This window comes from Mustela nivalis, assembly GCF_964662115.1.
Source record: "Mustela nivalis genome assembly, chromosome: 4".
Lineage (NCBI taxonomy): Eukaryota > Metazoa > Chordata > Mammalia > Carnivora > Mustelidae > Mustela > Mustela nivalis.
This window is the reverse complement of record NC_139023.1, coordinates 139,971,295-139,992,482: the sequence shown is the minus strand read 5'-3', so window position 1 is coordinate 139,992,482 and position 21,188 is coordinate 139,971,295. Positions and strand designations below refer to the sequence as shown.

Here is a 21,188-nt window from a genome sequence, read left to right as displayed (position 1 = left end):
GTAAGCAGGTGGACAAACGGTCAGCTAAATAGATGGATAAATTTTTTTCTTAACAACATTTCTTTTGAAAAAGAAGATACATTATTTAGTAATTTGTAGTACCTGCAGGTCCTACCTATCTAGGGAGCAAAGACCTTCCTATTTTATTGATGGGAGTGACAGAAGGAGGAAAGCCTTTCCAAACATGGGAAGCTGCTGTCATGAAGTTACACCCTTTGCTTCCAGATAGACACTCTGTTAAAACTGGGGCCACAACTCTACTAGGAGACATATACAGCTGTTCTTGGCTGAGGTAAACCCAGTCAGGTGATATTTGGGATTCTCTGTGGAATCTGGAGAAGAGAAGGTGGAGACAAAAGAGGAAAGAGAAATGTAGCTGTGGGTGGTAGGCTGAGCATCTAAGACATGCTTTCAAACTCTACTCCAGATATTACCTCATTCCCACAAGCCACAACCCTGACACCAAGGGTCTGAGAAAGACTGGGTGCAATTCCCCTGAAAGGACAGTCAACAACAGCAGCAACCATTCCCCCACCATTGTTACCAGTGATGTAGAACAATCCTGGGAAGTGGGGTAGGGTAGCAGAGCTACCAGATGATTTCGGCAGCCTGAGAAGACAACAGTGTGTCAAGATAACCAACACACAAATAAAAATCAGGAAGGTTTTCTCCAGCACACTTATTTATTTTTGCAAGTAGCTTCAAAATGGAATACATTTCTTGAGCTCCTCAGATTTCTAGGTGTTTCTAGTCCTTCTCTCAAATCAAGGAACATTAACTTATCATCTGTTCTGTATCAAACCTGAAGGCACAAAGATGAGCATAATTCTTCCGGTGCGGGGGGCCAGACTTATACATATAAACTATAATACGAGATGATCTGTGCTCCAGCTAGAATTATGCTAAAGTAATTAGGAAGGGATCTTCAGTTTGTCCATTTTAATCCTTGTGATCTCAAAATATTTCAAATAGTAACTTTGGTCCTGATTTATTGTAAGTTTAACATAAAGACTGTACTTGTATTTCCTTTTAACGCCAACATTTCAGAAGTGTTCGTTCTCAAACTAGGATTTTTTTATAGGAACAACGACCTTTCCCTCATTGAAGTAATTCAACCTCAATCACTTCATCTTATACCACCTGGTGAAGCAGAAGGAAAGCTGCTCACTTTGCTAATATTGAATCGCTGCAACTTATTTTGCCACAGTAATTTTGTATGTTATGTTTTGTGGGGAAAGATCTCTTTTAAAATTGTGAAATTTTGTAATAGCTTTAGATTTGTAGAAATGTTGAGTTTTCTTATACCCCACACCTACTTTCCCCTACTGTTTACATCTTACACTAGTATGTGACATCTGTCACAATTATGTATGTGTTTTTGAACACTCTGATCATGTAAACTCTACTTTTCCATGTTTTATTTGTAAGAGATTACAGAAGGTTCTAGAAAAGATCTCCTACAGGAATTGGTGTAACACTGAACTATATAAACACTGAGTGACAGCATTGTTCACCAGAACAACAAAAACACTGTCAAAACCCAAACATTTCTTCTCAAGGTTAAGTTAGGTCCAAACTGAGATAAGGTCAAGCCTATTCATGGGGCATGCCACTTTGACTAGCTCCATATTAAGACAAGATATTTGGGATGGTATTTTATGAATAAGAGAATTTACCAGCAAATGGAAAAAAAATTCATGAGATATGAAGACTGCTACCCTTAACAGAGTTTAAAGTAAATTAGGATGAGGTGAAATTTTTGTAGATTTATTTTTTAGGGTTCCGTTTCCCTGGATTTAGTATAAACTACCTCAGTGCCTTGTAGAGTGCTTACCACATACAACTATTTGTTGAGTATTAGTGAATCCCACTTTCAAATATGTCATCGTACAGAAACCCCCAATACATCTGTTTGATGTCAAATTTGCATTCCTCAATGTTTCATGGAGATGTTATTTTTTTAGTCATGATTCTTCCAACATCAGGCCTAACACAAATATAATTTGTGATTTTCCCTCAGGATTAAGCAGAACAAATCTGTGAGAGATCTGAAGGCTTTGTTGAGAATCAACAATCACTGTTTAAGAGTAAGAAAGGGTAGTATTTTATTTAAATACTGAGATCAAGTCTCTTCTGTATGCAAGTAAAAGGCCAGGGAGAAGTAAGAGGTGACCTACCCTTGTACAGAAAGCACCTGTTTCATTAAGACTACAAGTAAATTCACAAAGAATGAAGGACTTAGGCCAAGGGTCCCTTTAATGGTGGTCAGATACAGCGAGTGGACTGTGTGAAGAGTTTGGAGGAGTGAGATCTGGTCTCAGCCCTGTCACTACTCACTTGTGAGCACAGTCGTATCTCTTGGTACAAATTTCCTCATCTCTAATATGACATTACTGGATTGGATCTCTTTTACCCACTATACTAAAATTTTTTAATATCAAACTTAAGAAAATACCAAGATCCCAATTTCAGTTCTACTTAATAAGAATCAATCACTTAATCTAACTTGGAGGGAAGGGAGTTAGATGTGGTAACTGATGCATTCTGGGAATAATGACCATGAAACCTGACTGAGTGTTGCTCTAATTTTTCACGTCTTTCAACTCTCTTGATCAACACACCCACTCCTAGTGGTAGGTCCTATTTATATCCCAGATTTACCAATTGGAAAAAAGGTGTTTATAATTTAAATGACCAAGGTCTCACAGCTTGTGACCAAGACTTGATTTAAACTTGGACAGTCTGGCTCTAGAGCTGGAGGTCTTAGCTACCATGCCTCACTACTTCACAAAAAGGTCACCTACAACCAAATGCTGATGGGGAAAACACACATACACAAAACACTTATGCAAGCAAGAACCGTGGATTAGTTACCAAGAAACCTTGAGAACTTGCTCTCTTTCACCACACAACCCAAGACTGGAAGATTTAAATCAGAAGTGGTAGTGGAGGAAGGGAGGAGGTGTCTTGAAAAGTATTAGAAAATGATTTAAGACTTCCATCACTTTGGGGATTTATTTATGATATGTAGTATGTCAAGAAGTATATGCAAACAAATGTCTGGAAATTCATGGATCTAGATGTATTTTGTGTTGCTTGAGTAGGTCCCATATTAGGGAGTTTTTTCCTTTGGCTGGTGGAAGAAGACAAGAACGATAGAGACCTCTGTTACTCACTGAGGCACAGATCTGGTTTGTCAGTTTTCATAAGACAAGCAATGTATTTCCCTTTTCATGCACCATACTACATGGGATTTGGTGTGTACATAAATACCTTACAAAGTACTACTCTGCTCTGTTTTTTAAATATATTCACGGTGCCCTCACCTATGTGGAAATAAATCCTAAAATCAAGGCTATTGTCTGGGAAAGTCCTCAAGCCAATGTGTGCTAACTATGTAATTTTCATTTCTAAGTTTCAACACTGTTCTTGTTGTATCTTCTAATGGTATTAGAATATCTCGTGAGCTTAAAAGCAACTGAACTGCCTTTAAACTCAAATTAAATAAAAGAGGTTTAAACTATGAGGATGTAAGGTATCTTAGGAATCCCCACAAACAGCGTCCACACCGTCGCTGCTTTACTCCTTGCATCTGCTACAGTGGGACTCTCATTGCTTGTTCACCAGCATACACGGCAGTATTCATCAGGAAGTACATCCCGCCGAGCCCAAATCTAAGTAATTTTCAAAGTCCAGAAATCCTGGCTCTCAGCTCTGTCTTTGGTCTAAAATTTCAAGAGAAACAAGTTGATGATCACAGCATATAGGTCAGAAGTCCATCAGCTACGGCCAAAGAGGGCAGGGCCACGTGGAAACGCGCTCACAGGGAGACAGTTCTCAGAGGTGCCAGCGCAGGCTGGCTGCACCGCAAACACACTACAGTAAGTTACTCCCCCTCACCACCGCGCCTCGTGGTGTCAAGGGCAGATGCTGTCCAGGTTAGGAGGTTTCCACAGAGGCTAGGTTATGTTCCTGGGTAGACTCCTGTGTGACCAGACACCAGGGCTCTGGCATGAAGAACTCTCTAGGGTAACAATTAATGTAACTGCACAGTTACTTAGGACAAAATAGATAAACTTAACAAACAGATCTCTCAGAAAGAACTGCTGGATGAAAGACCCTTGAAGAGTGCTGATCTTGAAAAGCAGAAAGAACAATGAAACACCTATCCAGGTGAGTTTCATCTGCTTAACCGAGATCCAAAGCAACTGTGATGGCCAATGTTATGTGTCAGCTAGGCTAGGCTACAGTCTCTGGTTATTCAAACATTAATTTACGTGCTGCGGTGTAGGTCCTGTGTGGATGTGATTAAAGTTAATAATCCGTTGACTTTAAGTATGAGCAATTATCCTAGAGAATCTGAGTGGGCCTGATTCAGCCGAGAGGCCTTAAGAGCAAAATGGAGACTTCTCTGAAGAAAACCTGCTTGTGGAGAGCAGCTTCAGTCTATGCACTAAGGTCCAGCCTGTGCTTGGAGGAGATCTACTCTGTGGGTGTCTGACTTGCCTGGCCAGCCTTCATAATCACACAAGCCGATTATCTGCAAATTAACCTCTTGATACATATACATCTCCTATGGGTTCTGTCTTTTTGACTAAACATTAACTGTTACAGCAACTAAATAATCATTGTAATAACCCTAGGGAACAGGTATTATTAGACCCGTTAGACCCATGAATAGATGAGGAAACCAGTACAGAAAAATAAGAACCTGCCCAAGGGAACCCAGCTCCTGGGTGGGAAAGCTGGATTCTAACTCAGCAGAACCTATGTCTGAACCCAAACACGTTACCTTCTATTCCACAGCCTTTCTGAATGATTCTACGAGTATGAACAGAGCCTAAATAACTAAAAAGGTGTATTTAGAAGTTCAATTTGGAGTACCCTAAAAGGTTCCCCAAACTTGAACACAGATATTCCCGATTTCAGATACAGGCTCAAGAGATATGAACATTGACGTCTACACCTCAAATCCAGGTACTCTCAGCCCCGAATGCCCTTGGATGGGCCTCTGAGAGGCTCTGGGTAAGGGGATCTCCAGAGTCTGGGGATTAGTACAAGACTCCTTTGGAAAGTATTATTTGGGGCCTAAAATAAAGCTTACAGAAATGGGTATGCTTAACAAAACCTAAGTATCCTAACAGAAAAATGAGTTCAATTGAAAGAAGCAAAATTCTTAGTGTTTATTTTCTTCTGACTCATTCACAACAATGCAGGGCCAGTGATCTTTAGCCCTGGTGAGAACGAAACCCTTTTCTGAGCAATTTGGTAGTACTAAGAAAAATCTTAAAATGTTTTTTTTCCACTAATTTTAATCTATTAATTCCACTGCTAGGAATTTATCACAAAGGGTTAATCTGTGATGGTCTGTAAGAATGCAGGTTTAAGAATCTTAATCACATTGGGGTGCCTGGGTGGCTCAGTAGGTTAAGCCTCTGCCTTTGGTTAAGGTCATGATCTCAGGGTCCTGGGATTGAGCCCCGCATGGGACTCTCTGCTCAGCAGGGAGCCTGCTTCTCCCCCACCCGCCACCTCTCTACTTGTGATCCCTGTCAAATAAATAAACTCTTTTAAAAGAAAAAAAAAAGAATCTTAATCATAGTACTGTTAATAATAGCAAGAAATTAGAAAGAACCAAAATGTCTAACAATAGGAAATACGTACCTGATGAAATACCATTAAAAATCATATCCTAGGAAAATTTTGTAAACTATTTTTTTCTGATAAACAGTATGCAACAATATTATTACATACATATATATGTATGTATTTTTAAATTATATATTATATAAAATCACATGCGCACAGAAAAAAAAGACAACCATCAATTTACCAAGTTAGCATTCAGTGGTTGGACTACGAGTAATTTTAATTCTTTTCTTTTTAAAAGTAAAATTTGGGGGGTGGGGGGGCTGGATGGCTCAGCTGTTAAGCATCTGCCTTCAGCTCAGGTCATGATCCCAGGATCTTGGGATCAAGCCCCAAATCAGGCTCCCTGTTCAGTGCAAAGCCTGCTTCTCTCTCTTCCACTCCCCCTGCTTGTGTTCCCTCTCTCACTCTCTGTCAAATAAATAAATGAAATCTTTAAAAAATAAAATAAAATAAACTTTCTAAAATAAAAATTTATTATTTTGTAGTACAAGTTTTTTTTTTAAGATTTTTAAAATTTATTTGACAGAGATCACAAGCAGGCAGAGAGAGAGAGGCAGGGGGAAGCAGGCTCCCTGCTGAGCAGACAGCCTGATGTGGAGCTTGATCCCAGGACCCTGAGATCATGACCTGAGCCGAAGACAGAAACTTAACCCACTGAGCTACCCAGGCATCCCTGTAGTACAAGTTTTAATCATAATTTCTAAGTTTAGTGAAATGGGAACATTTCATGATATAATGTTAAATAAAAATAATTTTATGGAGCAGTGTACTCATGAGCCTCTATGTTAAAATTAGTGTCTCTTTGAAAAGATGCAAACCAGAAAAAAAATTGAAAATGTAAGTGATTAACTATGAGGAGGGATTATAGATTTTTTTCTTTTTTCTTTTTTTTTTTTAAGATTTTATTTATTTATTTATTTGACAGAGAGAGATGACAAGCAGGCAGAGAGGCAGGCAGAGAGAGAGGAGGAAGCAGGCTCCCTGCTGAGCAGAGGACCCTGGGATCATGACCTGAGCCGAAGGCAGCGGCTTAACCCACTGAGCCACCCAGGCGCCCCGATTTTTTTCTTTTATATACTTATTTTCCCCCAGATTTTCTATCATGAACATAATCTGCTTTATAATCAGAACAAATGAATGCAATTTCATTGGGGAAAAAAAAACAATGGTGTTAAATATTGGAATTCACAACATGGAAAAATTTTGAACAGTATAGTCCTAATAAGAATTTTTTCTACTTGGAACTTCTCTTTAGAATCTGTAACCAGAGAGAAACTACTGGGGAACAAAGAGGGCTGACCTTTAAGTCCTGCTTGTCATCCCTGGATAAGGCAGTGGGCCAGGGACAAGACTATCTACAGGAAACCAGTTTACAATGGAAGTCATGTTTGTATTTTAGACATAATCTAATCCTTCAGACAATCAGATAACCAACATTTTCCCTTTATTCTTGTAATTTCTTAACTTCCGGAGGGTACTGATTCTCAACCCTCCTTTCCGAAAGGAGAGACAGACACGTGAGTTGTTCTTGGGCACACCTGTCTCCTTTCTACTACACTTAGTTCAAAGTGTTGCACAAGGGTGGGCAAGTCCACTGTGCATCTTTGCAGAGGTCCTCTACAGCTCAAACGAGAACCAAAGTGACAAAAACTTGATTTCTACCTGATTTATTATCTAGAGGAGGATGTAGTCAAAAGGGAAGCCCCCAACCTTGAAATTATATTTTTTGGACAAGGCCTGATTTCTGGTTTGAGAAGGGTTTGGTGTGTAAGAACAGAATGAATTTGGATCAATAGCCGTTAACTATTAATGAGATAGGAGGTGACTGGGATACTGAGTGACTGTGTAGCAATACTGTGTGCACAAAGATTCTACCAGGAATTAGGTAGTACGTGTCTGTGGTTTATAGTCCTAATCAATGCTCTTGAAGAATGTGATATATACTGTGCCACTAAGGGGAGATATTTCAATTAAAAACTGAAGTCCAGCTGTATGAGGATATTTATTAGCTGGGGTAGAACCATAACCTAGGAACATACTGAATCTACAAAGACGTATACAAAGTTCATTCTACTAAAGGCCATTTTTCATAGATGCTGTAGAACTATGTAAATAAGTGCTTCTAAATTACACTGCAGAAAAATAAAGGATGCATATAAAATGTAACTAACCCAAGGGGAAGAGAGAAATGAATTAGAATGAAAAAGTGGAAGGTCTAGGCATTTCATTCCCTCCTTGGAGTGCTGAGAAATGGGTAGCCATGCATGCCCATCCTGAGAAAAAGTAATGAATACAGGACAAGCAGCTGTTCCCAAGCTAACTGCCTGCTGACAGTTTAATTCGAAACAACCTCAGAGAAGCCCCCACACTAAGTACTATGGCAGTGGTAGGCCAGCTGATAAAACTTTTCAATTACCTAACTGATAAACCATATAAATGCTTCATTTTCATGCTCATCACTCTGGGGGCAAATGCTAACGTCACGTTGCTTAAAACCACAACAACATAATAAATGTACATTCTCTGTAGAATGATTCTCTGTAGAATCACATTTCTCACTGAAAAAAGATCCACCACCCCCCAAAAAAATCTGCATACACTTTAATTTTTCACCTCGTTTATAGCATTTATAGATGCTACAACAGAAGTAATGCTTCTCTTAGAGCTTAGAAAACATAATGCCACAAAGTAATTACACACAAGCTATAGTTTATAGAGGTACAGGAATCAAAACATATGGGCAGGGAAATGCTACAGAATTATAGTAGTTAAACTAAGCCCAGCAGAGCATGACATTTTAACAAACATTTTAGAAAGGAGAAGATCAAAAACAAGTTAAATCTTTTGCTTCTAGCTAATCTATTTAAGCCATAATGTGATGATGGTAAAGGGTCAAGTAAAATCCTCAACATCTTTGTCAACAGGGTACCAATGCAGAGAACCAAGACTCTTCCAAATTCTTAGCAATAAAGGGGTTGCTGATTTTTACCATCATCAATTATGAATGCTGAATGTACTGACCTACTGCATGTTTAGTTTGAGTCTCTCCCTGTGTGGGGTGACATTTCAGGCCAAATGATGTGGAAGTGAGGCCCTTGCTGAATCTGGAGTGACACCAAACCATCATGAAGCAATCTGAGATTCAGGATGAAAACAGAAATGTAGGGTATGTAAATTTTCAAGACTTAAGATAATTATGAATGAGAGTAAGAGTTCAAGAGAAACTTGAAGAAAGAAAATCTACCTTAGGGCACCTGGGTGGCTCTGCCTTCAGCTCAGATCAGGATCCCTGGGTCCTTGGACCGAATCCCGCATCGGGCTCCCTGCTCAGTGGGGAGTCTGCTTGTCCCTCTGCCCTTCCCCATGGTTCATGCTCTTGCTCTCTCTCTCTTTCTCACTCAAATAAATAAATAAAAACTTTTTAAAAATTTATCTTAAAATAAACAACAGAGATGTGTATACATCTTACACATGTATGCACAAGATGTGAACATAAAGATGTTTATTTCAGGGCACTTGGGTGGCTCAGTCAATTAAGTGGCTACCTTTGGCTCAGGTCATGAACCCAGGGTCTTGGGACTGAAACCCTCAACAGGCTCCTCGCTCAGTGGGGAGACTGCTTCTTCCTGACCCCACCTTGTGCTTTCTCTCAAATAAATAAAATATTTGTATTTTTTCTTTTTTTTTTTTCTTAAGATTTTATTTATTTATTTGTCAGAGAGAGAGAGAGCACAGGCAGGCAGAGTGGCAGCAGAGGCAGAGGGAGAAGCAGGTTCCCCACCGAGCAAGGAGCCCGATGCAGGACTTGATCCCAGGACTCTGGAATCATGACCTGAGCTGCAGGCAGCCGCTTAACCAACTGAGCCACCCAGGCATCCCTCAAATAAATAAAATCTTAAAAAAAAAAAAGTGTTTATGACAAAGCACTTCTGCTATGCTATTGATAAGCAACCCAAACGCTATCAATAAAGGATGGATTAAATAAATAATAATATATTACCTTAGAAAATTCTATTAAGCTGTTTAAAAAATAATGAAGTAGAAAGTGACATGGTAAAACTTCCTAAAATACAGTAAGTGAAAAGGGAAAGTTTGCATAAATATATACATATATGAATATATATATACACATTTACTATACACACACATCCTTGTTTATTCTAAATATAATTTGAATGTATACTATACATATACACATAGAAAGCAGACTAGGCTAAACACTGAACCACTAGATTCTCTTTTCAAAAAGAATGTTTATTTATTTATTATTTATTTATTTATTTATTTATTTATTTGAGACCCATGCATACATAGTGGGGAGAAACCTGGAGTCCCACATGGGCTCCAACCCAGAACCCTGAGATCAAGACCTGTGCCTAAATCAAGTGTCAGATGCCTGACCAACTGTACCACCCAGGTGCCCCTGAACCACTAGACTCTTAATAATAGTTGCCTATGGAATAAAAGCAGCTACCAGGTTTCTGTACTACTAAGAAATGTTTTCACATGTATTACTTATGTAACTCTTAAGTGACAAAATGAGATAAAAATCCACAAAGCAATAAACTAGGCTTCAAGTAAACAAGCTACAGGAGGGCGCCTGGGTGGCTCAGTCAGTTGGTTAAGCACACCTACCTTCTGCTAGGGTCATGATCCCAGGGTCTTAAGATCCAGCCCCACATTGAGCTCCCTGCTCAGAAGGGAGCCTGTTTCTCCCTCTCTCTCTGCCCCTCCCCACTGCTAGTTTAACTTTTCACAGTTAAATTTACCAATCTTCTTTGTGGTACTTGTTGAGTCTTGTTCAAGAACTCATTCCCAGCTCCAAGATAATAAAAATATTCTCATATATTTCTTCAAAATTTTTCACTTTCATTTTTGGACTTCTATGTATTTAGATTCTACCTCATATGATAAAACAAATTCCATCTGAGTTTTTTTAAAAATATGGATTGTCAGGTGCCTGGGTGGCTCAGTGGGTTAAAGCCCTTGCCTTTGGCTCAGGTCACGATCTCAACGTTCTAGGATTGAGTCCCACATCGGGCTCTCTGCTCAGCAGAGAGCCTGCTTCCCCCTCTCTCTCTCTGCCTGCCTCTCTGCCTACTTGTGATTTCTCTCTCTGTCAAATAAATAAATAAAATCTTAAAAAATAAAATAAAATAAAAATATGGATTGTCAATTGTTGCTGGACCATCTGCTTACATGTCCATTTCCCCCGTCATCTGAACGCTGCCTCTAGAACTGTATGTATCCACCTATGTCTGTGTGGACTCTATTCTGTCTGTTCCCTCGACCTGTACTTCTGTTTACTGACAAAACACTGTCTTAATTACTTGCAGGAGTGAACCTCTCTCTCTGGAACTTCAAAACTGCCTTGGTTATTCTTGCTCTTCCTCATAAATTTCAGAGTCATTTTGTTGAGTTAAACAATGTTTTTGTGATTTTTCTGAAATTTCATGGAATTTTAAGAATAGTTATCAAAGGGGGTTATAACATCGTTTTCAGAAGGCTTCAGGAAGACAAAGATTCAAGTGATAATTTTTGAAAAAGTAGATTTAAGGTTCTTATTTCAATGCCTTTTTTTTTTTCTTTTGGCTGCTGTAAATTATTTCCTTGTAGTAGGTAAAAAATTTAAGACAAAGTAGCTGGGTTTTCAGCCCCATGAGTCATTGGGATCTATTATTCAGAGCTGGTAGGGTAGCAAAAAGAGCTCCTAATTTTCCATTCCTGGCACTATTGCCATAGGGCTTAACTTTCTTTATTATCTTTAGCTCTACTTCCCTCTCAATTAGTTTTCCCAAAATGTCATTTCAGAGCACATTTTTCTAGATGTTATTAATAGCTGTGTCTGGGAAAAGAAGTTACAACCGCAAACAAATTTTTTAAATCCTGTAGTGTAAATCTCTCCCTTGGAGTTTTAGAATGCACTTTAGTGTATCAAAGACTCTTAGTGGAATCCCAGCAAAGAAATTTGTCTAATTTTGTTTTAACTCACCATTTCATGGGCTTTTTTGTGCATGGGTATTTATTTCTTGTATACTGATTAATATCCTACATAAGAATGTTCCATGGGACATCAATTTGGTAAATGATATATTTAAACTAACAAGGCAAAGACAAGAATTCAGGTATTTCTGACTTCAAGAGAACTCAAGCGGGGCACCTGGGCGGCTCAGTGGGTTAAAGCCTCTGCCTTCGGCTCAGGTCAAGATCTCAAGGTCCTGGGATCAAGCCCTCATCGGGCTCTCTGCCCAGTGGGGAGCCTGCTCCCTCTTCTCCCTCTCTGTCTCTCTCTGCCTGCCTCTCTGTCTACTTGTGATCTGTCAAATAAATAAAAATCTTAAAAAAAAAATCTAAGACAAAAGAACTCAATCAGCAACAGGCAGATTTTTTGAATGCCAACATAAAAACAAATGAATCAAAAAACACCCATCAAACCTTTTACAGACGCTTGAGCAGTATTTTTTTAGCTTGAGATCTTAGTGTTAACCTATACCTGATTAAATTCTCCCTTTAACTTGTCAAGAGTTATGCTTTCCTTCTATCAGCAATGAAATGAAAGGCAGACATCCCAGGTTTATTCACTTGTCACTGGGAAAGCTATATGAGTGTCCAGCCTTATAAAAATACAAACAAAAGAAACACATCTCTCTCATCCTTGCTGGGCAGTGAGCCCACTATTCTTACTGCCCAATGAGTGGACTGCAGAGAACCAACAAAAATACCAAAATTAAGGGGTTTCTGTTTATATTCTCTTCTTTCTGCTCCGCTGATGCAGCAGGTATGAATCTGCAGACACAACATGGGTCTGGTGAGGTAGCCCTGCACGGCTGAGACTAGCTGGGGGACAACAGGTCACGGCCAATCTCAGCAGACCCCCTGCACAGCACACAATGGTCCTTCCTGCAAAAACATTTCTTCTTTCTTATTAGGGCATTACTCCTTGCTGTACTGTAACAAACATAGTCAATAACAGTTACTGGTGAGCTTTTGACAGTCAGATTCCTCCCAATTTGCAAAGGAAGGACACTGGCATTTCCCTTAGCTCTTTGAACAATAATTGTCATTTATCCGACAAGCATTTATTTATTAAGTGCTTATCATGGACCAGGCACTATACTAAGTGCTAAGGTTACCAAGACTAGGAGCACGGTCCTTGAGAATCTGAAAATTTAAATTAGAGGTCAAAGATAAAATACTTTCCAAATAACCTGAAGATTACCACTAGCAGTGCCTAAGTCCAGCGATGAGGACCGGGAGGTTGACTTTCGAGTAAATGGGCTGAGATTGGGAGTATGAATCCCAGACAATGGGCGCTCTATGCTCCAAGCCCCTGGAGACTTTTTCTTATTTTCTGTGGTACCCTGAGCCCAGATTAGGGCCTCTCAACAAATACCTATGAGCTACTGAATGAATGAAGTGCTAGAACCGTCTAGAATAATAATTTAGCCATGTATGAATCTTTTTACTCCCCACACTAGCTTATCTAGCTTTTGCTTGGCAATGCTCCCTTACAGAGTAACCTGTTCCATCTTTGACCAGATAGGGTAGGCATTCCTTCCTCACACTGTGCAGAAATACAACCCTTTTCAACTTCCACCCACGGATGCACATTCTGCCCTCTGGGACTCGATGGAACACAGAACCGTTGCTTCCACTGCTGCTTTTTATTTTGCAAATTTCAAGTCCATACAAAAGTTGAAGGAACAGCACAATTAACGCCCATAAGCTTGTCATCTATTCACCAATTATTACTATTTTCCTGTTTCTGCAGTTCTACCTCTTGCTTTTTTATTTACTCATAAATCATCTGAGAGTTATTGTGCAAACATAAGACTACATTATCTCTATTACTTTTGTGTATATCTCTTAAGAATAAGGACATTCTCTCACATAACAACTTTTAAATATCCCAAAGAAAAGTTTTATTAATAAAATATTATTTAAAATAAAATTCATATTTAAAATTTCTTAAATTATCCCCAAAGTACCTTTTTTAAAAGAAATCTGGATTTTAAAATTCCAGGTTAAAGAAAAATTCAGTCTCTTTTAATCTAGAACTTTTTTAAGGCTTTTTGTACCTTTATTACATTACCTGTTTCTGCCAGGACTAATACTACAACAGTGGTATCTATATGTATATCTATATCTACCTATACATCTAATATCTATATCGATATAGATATACATATACTGTCAGGATGTCTCACTAGTGATGATATGTAAGTTGACTGCCTGATTAAGAATGAGATCACCAGGGGCGCCTGGGTGGTTCAGTGGGTTAAGCCTCGGCCTTCGGCTCAGGTGATATCAGGGCCCTGGGATTGAGCCCCGCATCGGGCTCTCTGCTTAGCACAGAGCCTGCTTCCTCCTCTCTCTCTCTCTGTTTACTTATGATCTCTGTCTGTCAAATAAATAAATAAAATCCTAAAAAAAAAAAAAAAAAAAAAAAAAAAAGGAATGAGATCACCAGAACTATTCACTGGAAAGTTACATTTCCCCCTTTGTAGTTAAAAGTAATTTTAAGGCAGTGTGTGTGAATATTCATCCCTCCAACAATTTATTGCCCAACTTTTAATAGCCACTTGATGATCCTTGCCTGAATCAACTAATATACTAAGAATTATAAAATGATGATTTTCTGATTCTACAAGTTCTTCTGCATGGATTTTTAAAAACCCAATGTGTTAGAATCCATTACCACTTAAAGGTTTTTTTTTTTTTTTTTTTGATACTCAAAGTGTCCCAGATTTGACCAGCAGGAAGTTCTTGCAACTGAGTTCTAGGCCTTTTTGGTATGACCCATTAGTTGAGCTTTTCCCATCTTCCCGTCACACCATGAGTCTGGACCTCCCCTGTACTTTCCACTCCACAGACCCGAAATTAGTCATTCCTTGAAGGATCCCTGGTTTCTGGTGGTGGAGACTAGCCTTTAGGAGAAACAAGTATGCTAGAGTCTTCTACATAACAGCCCTTCAGGTGCTCAAAGCCAGTTACTTCTGTCCCACAAACTTCCACACCTAGGCTAAAAATTCACCAAACTCTTTTCACAAGTCTTCCTGGGACTTAACTTTGAGTTCCATCCTAGTCTTCTCTTTCATATTCCCAGTCTCAACTCAGTTGCTGTGTTCTATTCTAGTGGTTCTCAACATGGCCACACAACAGACTCACTGAGGGACTTCTTTACTGTACAGATTCCCAGGACCCACTCACCTATACTTACTGAGTAAGATTCTCTGGAGTGGAGTCTGGAACTCTATTCTTTATTTTAAGTTCCTCAATGATATCAACATAACCAGTCCACCTACATATTTCAATTTTTCAAGGCCTTATGGATCCAGAATTAGATAGAATATCAAAAAGCATGGTCTAGAGCTACTACTTTTCTTTTATTGGACATTCTATTTCTTTTAGTATAAATAAACTGAAGCTCACATTTTTGGGGAGGTGGAGGCAATGACCTAATATTTTTGGCTCACAACAGATTTTCAAAGAACTAAATCCTCAAGACTTTTTCAGACATACTGTTAAGTTATAACTCCCTTATGTCCTTATGTTCCGTTGGTCTTTCAGAGCCAAGTGTAAGGATTTCTATTTGTTCTAATTAAAACTTCTATTGCTTGATTTACCAAACCTTCAGTGTCTTATGGATCCTGATTTTATCATACAAAGTGTTTTTTTTTTAACTATTCCAATTTTATGACATTCACAGTTAAAGTCTTCTCTCTTACACTGCCTTTTTTCTGTTATTATTTTTAAGTATTAAAAAAAATCAGTCTCACAGACTTTTCTATGACTGTGGTGGTGGTTACATATCTATATGTATTATCAATACTCATAGAAGCATACACCAAGAAGAGTGTGTTTTAAAGTATATGAATTATACCTGGAAAAAAAATCAGCCTTACATTCCAAATATTCCACTGTATTTTTCTCCCAGATTAGGCCTCACTGATATATGTTGATTAATAATTTCTGCAAAATGGACGAACCCAACTAATGGAGTTTTCATAGACTTTGTATTTTTATTCATTTGAGGTCAATGTATTCTGGTTTTGATACCTTGAAAAAGCATCAGGGTTTGTTTTTGTGTGGGGTTTTTTTTTGTCTTTTGTTTTTAAAATTTATCATATGACAGCAAGCGAGAGAGAGAGAGAGAGAGAACACAAGCAGGGGGAGAGGAAGAGGGAGAAGCAGGCTCCCTGCTGAGCGGGGAACTGGATGTGGGGCTTGATCTTAGGATCCTGGGATCATGACTGGAGTCGAAGGCAGATGCTTAATGACTGAGCCACCCAGGAGCCCCTTAAAAGCATCAGGGTTTGGTTTACTAACCCAGTCAACCCAGTGAATGCATTATTACCATTTAATCTGTTCCCACAACACAAAATGCAAAGTAAAAGTGATGAACTGTGAAATAATGTGAAAATAATATTAAAGGAATTATAATCCTTCATAGAACTAGGATTAAAAAAAAAAAAACAAACACAGGCCTATCTTTTTGTGTATGAGTAGAAGTTAGATCATTTTCCACCTGTAAGTTTGACAAGGATTTTAAAAAATACTCTTCAGTGCTGGTGAAGGTCTTGTGAAATATATCTTCTCTCGGTATGTGTGATGGGCTTAAGTGAAACAGCCTTTCCGGCCTTTGAATCTATCTAACAAGGACTTCAAGAATTTGACTGGAATACATAGATACTGAGAAAAACTAGAAGAATTACACCAAACTTCTAGCAGTAACCAGCTATTTCTAGCTAATGGAGACAGGCTGTTTGGCTTTGTTTTTTAATGCTTTATATAAAAAAGAATGTTTAAAATATTTCTACAGTGAGCCCATGTTAGTTTTATAATTAGAAAAAAGAAATATATATATATATATATCTTATAAAAATATCAAAGAAAGGGGAAGAAAATAAACCACCAAAGGAAGGAAATAGGGATAATTTTGGGGGGAGTAAAGATTTAGCTGTCACTCATAGGAATGATCAAGTAGTCAATAATTTCATAAAGAATTTCTGTTCCGAAAATGAACAGTATTTCCCTTGTGAAGCTTCTCTGACTGCCACAGAAGATTCAAATATACAGCAGCTCGATAAGGGATACTTGAACTGCCTCCAAATATTTTCCAAATAAGAAGTGTTATACAGAATTATTAAAAACCATAAACTCATACCTTGAAGAACGATGCTCTGGTTTATTTCGTTCGTTGCGATCTGTAAAGGAAGGAGACAGTAACATGTCAAAATACTCTTCAGAAGCTCTGGGAAAGAAGTTCTCAAATGCCAGCTGCCATACCATAGATTTCACCAAGGACTGTTCAAAGGTTGCTGTGTCTTCCCCTGTATGAGGCTGTTCATCAGAGTTGAAAGGAATTGTCTGACAGAAGAGGTACAAAGGATACAAAGATAGACAGGCATGGAAAGTTTTTATAGTTTGTTAAAATCATCTACTTGGAAAGTATATCATTACACATATTATTTCATTTTCAAAGATCTTTGCTGTTTTAAACACTTTGCTAAAACCCAAACAAATTTAGCTAAGGAAAGAAAGTAAGGAAACTGAAAAGCCACAGATTACTCAGCTCAAAAAAATCATTCCATGAATCATGGTTGGCAAAAGCTTCCAACAGAATAGGGAGGGGGGAAAAATGAGCAGTCAGCTACAGCAACATCTGCAAACACCCTAAGACCCAGACAGCCTCATCCTTAACTCTCTAGTGCCCAGAACTTTTCAGAAGCTGGGTTTCAACATTTCACTGATAATGAGGTGTAATGTGCTACATAGAGGGCAGAGATTCTGGACCACGAGTGCCCCCTTCCCCTGGGGACACTTGACAATGCCTGGAGACATTTTTGGCTGTCACAACTGGGGAAGAAAGACCTACTGGTATCTGGTAGGTAGAGAGCAGTGATGCTGTTAGACATCCTACAATGCAGCCTACAACAAAGAATTATGTCACCCAAAATGTCGATAGAGCTGATGCTGAGAAACTTTGCCACAGGGTAAGAGACAAGGACATGGCTGCTTGAAGTTTTCACATGTGCCTCTTTGAAGGCTGCTGTAAAAGGCTGTTAATTAACCTGAAGACAACTGTATAATAGAGAAAGGACTACAAAATCCACAGGTTGTCTCTTTTTTTTTTACTCCAAATAATTTTTTTTCAGTACATGCTTAAGAATAAACAAAGTGAAAAGGTCTCAGTGCTTTGGAAAAACTAAAAACAGAAAGCAAAGTGTAAGCCACAATAAAATCCTATGCAATGTTATTAAAATACAGTTTTCTGAAGTTCTTCTGAATTAATACAAACAATACAGAATTTAATGGCAAAACAAAGACTGGACAGGAAGTATTTTCCCCCTAATTTTACTGCTTGTGGAACAGCACAAAGATACTAAAAACATACTATAAAACTTCTTGGGAGAACTACAGAAGAAAAGGCATTAAGATTCACACAGTTAAATGTATTTATCAATTCTTTCTAAATAGGTTCATAATGAAAAAGAAATGCTTTCTAAACCAAGGAGTTAGTACACAAGAAGTATGTTTTCTGAAAGACTAACATGTAGGAAGAGTCACAATAAAACATGTTTTTTTAGATACACTGCTCTCAAAAAGCACAATGTTAATATGCTTCTGGTTCCAGTTTCTCTCCACAGTGACCTCGTATTACTGCCGCTTTGAAAACTTTTGTTTTAATTTAACTTCGTTTTACCCACCCTCAATAAAAACATCATTTTTTTTTTTTCACTTGTGGAGCACTAAAAATTTAAAGTCGTAGCAAGATAGCACGCATTTTAATCATTTTTTTCAATCGCTCTTCTTCAGCTTTAGGCTGCTAGTTTTGTTAACAAAAGGAAAATATCTCAAGGCAAAGCGGAAAACTGGAGGCAGATCAGCTATCCTCATATAACAAAGCAACAACTCTTACCTGTGGCTAACGATGAGCTAAAAATCTGCCCAGGATACCATTTGCTGTGGCTGGGATCCTAGTTTCGTAGAGTTTATTTAGGCATGGAATAGCAACTCCCCCCCAAATCTCCCTAGTGGTACAACACACAGGAGGAGGGGAGAAACAGAGTTATGATGCGTGTAAACAAGACTCAGCATCTGAGGGCTTCCCTCCAGGGCCTGTTCTGATTGGCAGATGTGCTATGACCAATCTGCACAGCTGGAATGTGTCCACTCAGGAAGCAAAAGCCTCGTAGCTCTCCTTCATTCTTGGTTAAAACAGGAAATTCTACAGTCATTTTATACGTTGTGCTCTAAGAAGATATAAAATGCCTCCTCACCATACTTCTCTGTCGAACTAGCTGATAATCTGTTGGAAGACATTTTTAACATTCCCTCCCAAATTCCCTCTGCATTGTATGTGTTATATTCCTTTGCAAATATACGTGCACAGTGATTGTAACATTTTAACACTCCCAAGACCCATATATTTCATAATTTGAGGGTAAGGGTAAATCATCTGTTACTCACAATAGCCCCCATTCCCCCAGCTCTTGACAATGGAAAACAAATTAAAAGGTGTTCTTGTCCTGCTATTTTTTCTCAAAGTATAAAAACAATCGGATTTCACATTTTGCCATAACCCATCTTTTAGCTTGAATACGTATATATGTAGTATGTATCTGTTGTGTATCTGCGTGTCTACACAAATTTTTACATACTTACTTTAAGCAAAGTAATTTTCATGACAATCAAGATGATTGTGCAATTGTCAAGAAACAACACTAGTGGCGATGCTGAATTTTTGGCAAATTAATAAATGGTTATTATTTTGGTTCAAAATCCAAGACTGAACAAAACAAAGCATCGAGGGCAGATTTGGGATCTGGATCTTGCCATCAATAATGAAACATCTGGACAGATCTCCGTTAAGAAAAACGAGAACAGATTCATAGCGAATATGAAAACTTCATCTTGTCTATATATAGTGCTTTAAGCATATGGATTTTATTTATTTCAAATCAAATACTCCTTGGCATATAACCCCAGCCTCCAATTTTTTTTTTCAGAGTTTCTAATTTTTAAACTATTAGGAGAGAATATACTTGCAAAGGTTTCTTGAACTTTTACATCAGGAATCATACAAATAAACCAGACAAAAGTCTCACCATTTATATGAAAAGAAAGAGTTCCTAAAAATAAGAAGGCTCCAAGTCTAACATTTAGTTGCCGAACAGTGTATCATCCACAGCAAATGTGCCTACCAAAGGCCAGCAGCACACACTCTCAATGTGAAGGTCAGCGTGGCCGGATAGCAATGTAAAGTCTGTTGGTTTTGTAGGTATCTTTCTCTCTCTCTCTCTCTCTCTCTCTCTCTCTCTCACACACACACACACACAGTGAGGCAAGAGAGAGAAAAAGAAAACATGCTTGCATTCCCTGTTCCTATTCATCCATGTGTCCTGGTTAAAAAAACTAATTGAGGAAATGGAAGACTACCCCACAAGCAGAACACAAGCAGAACATGAGGCAGAACTGGTGTAAAGGGTGCTGTTGGCTGTGTGAGTGTAAATGTTATCGGGAGGCAATGGGGGAACCCAGGCACATCAAGCGATCTGAGATCAAGAGAGTGAGAGGACATTATTATCATGGGTTGGTGACTCTGTAGGAGAACTCTTTACCCAAAATTTCCTGCCCTGATGACTTGTGATTCTAAATAATCTGGACATACATGAATCCAATGTTTATATATTTAGGTGATATTCCACTTAGGTAGAAATGGGCCCTGTTTTGGCAGGGACAGCTTTTGGGGAATGGCTACGCAGAGTCTACTGATGTGCAACTATTCAGGGTGATTCTGAATCTAGTAATACGGCAAACACTTTGAAATGAAGATGACAAAAATGCAAATGTCATCCTTTGCTTTGATTAAAACTGTGAAGAATGGCCAACTTAGAACTTATTAGAATCCATGGTAAGACATTCAGGCTTTGAGGATTTAGCTTTGATCACTTAACTGGACAGAAAAATCAAACCCCATTGGGCAGGGAACTTAGACTACTAACTCAAGTTGGCAGTAGAAAGTTCTAAATCATTCTTTGAAATTAGCAGGAAGACTCAAGCTGACATGAATGAATACTTACAGACATGCTCACATCAGAATAGGAAGTGGTATAATGAAAGCTACCTTCTACCTCATATTAGGGTATTAAAATGAATAGTATCTTTAAAATTAGTATTATCTATAAAGGGATTCTATACCATACTCCCAAGAATTATTATCAAATTCCAACTTGGGGAGTATATAGTATATGTTACTTTTTAAAAATGGATCAATCCTGGGGCGCCTGGGTAGCTCAGTGGGTTGGGCCTCTGCCTTCGGCTCAGGTCATGATCCCAGGGTCCTGGGATCGAGCCCCACATCAGGCTCTCTGCTCAGTGGGGAGCCTGCTTCCCCCTTTCTCTGTCTGCCTCTCTGCCTACTTCTGATCTCTGTCTGTCAAATAAATAAATAAAATCTTAAAAAAGAAATTAATTAAAAAATGGATCAATCCTACAGAAATCCTTTGTGCCATTTTTTTAAATGATTTTAT

At 38.5% G+C, this 21,188-nt stretch overlaps 1 protein-coding gene across 17 annotated transcripts in view; it reads right to left on the bottom strand.

Moving 5' to 3' along the window:
* Window positions 1-21,188, bottom strand: part of SH3D19 (SH3 domain containing 19) — a 180,117-nt gene that overhangs the window by 71,766 nt on the left and 87,163 nt on the right. For 14 of the 17 annotated variants that reach the window (XM_082728102.1, XM_082728111.1, XM_082728113.1 and 11 more), the window contains exon 2: window positions 16,820-16,859. In XM_082728102.1, coding sequence (XP_082584228.1) covers window positions 16,820-16,859 — 40 coding nt within the window. Of the gene's footprint in view, window positions 1-16,819; window positions 16,860-18,574; window positions 18,756-21,188 lie in introns of those variants that run through there. The other 3 variants (XM_082728109.1, XM_082728103.1, XM_082728110.1) reach the window with 3 other exon arrangements.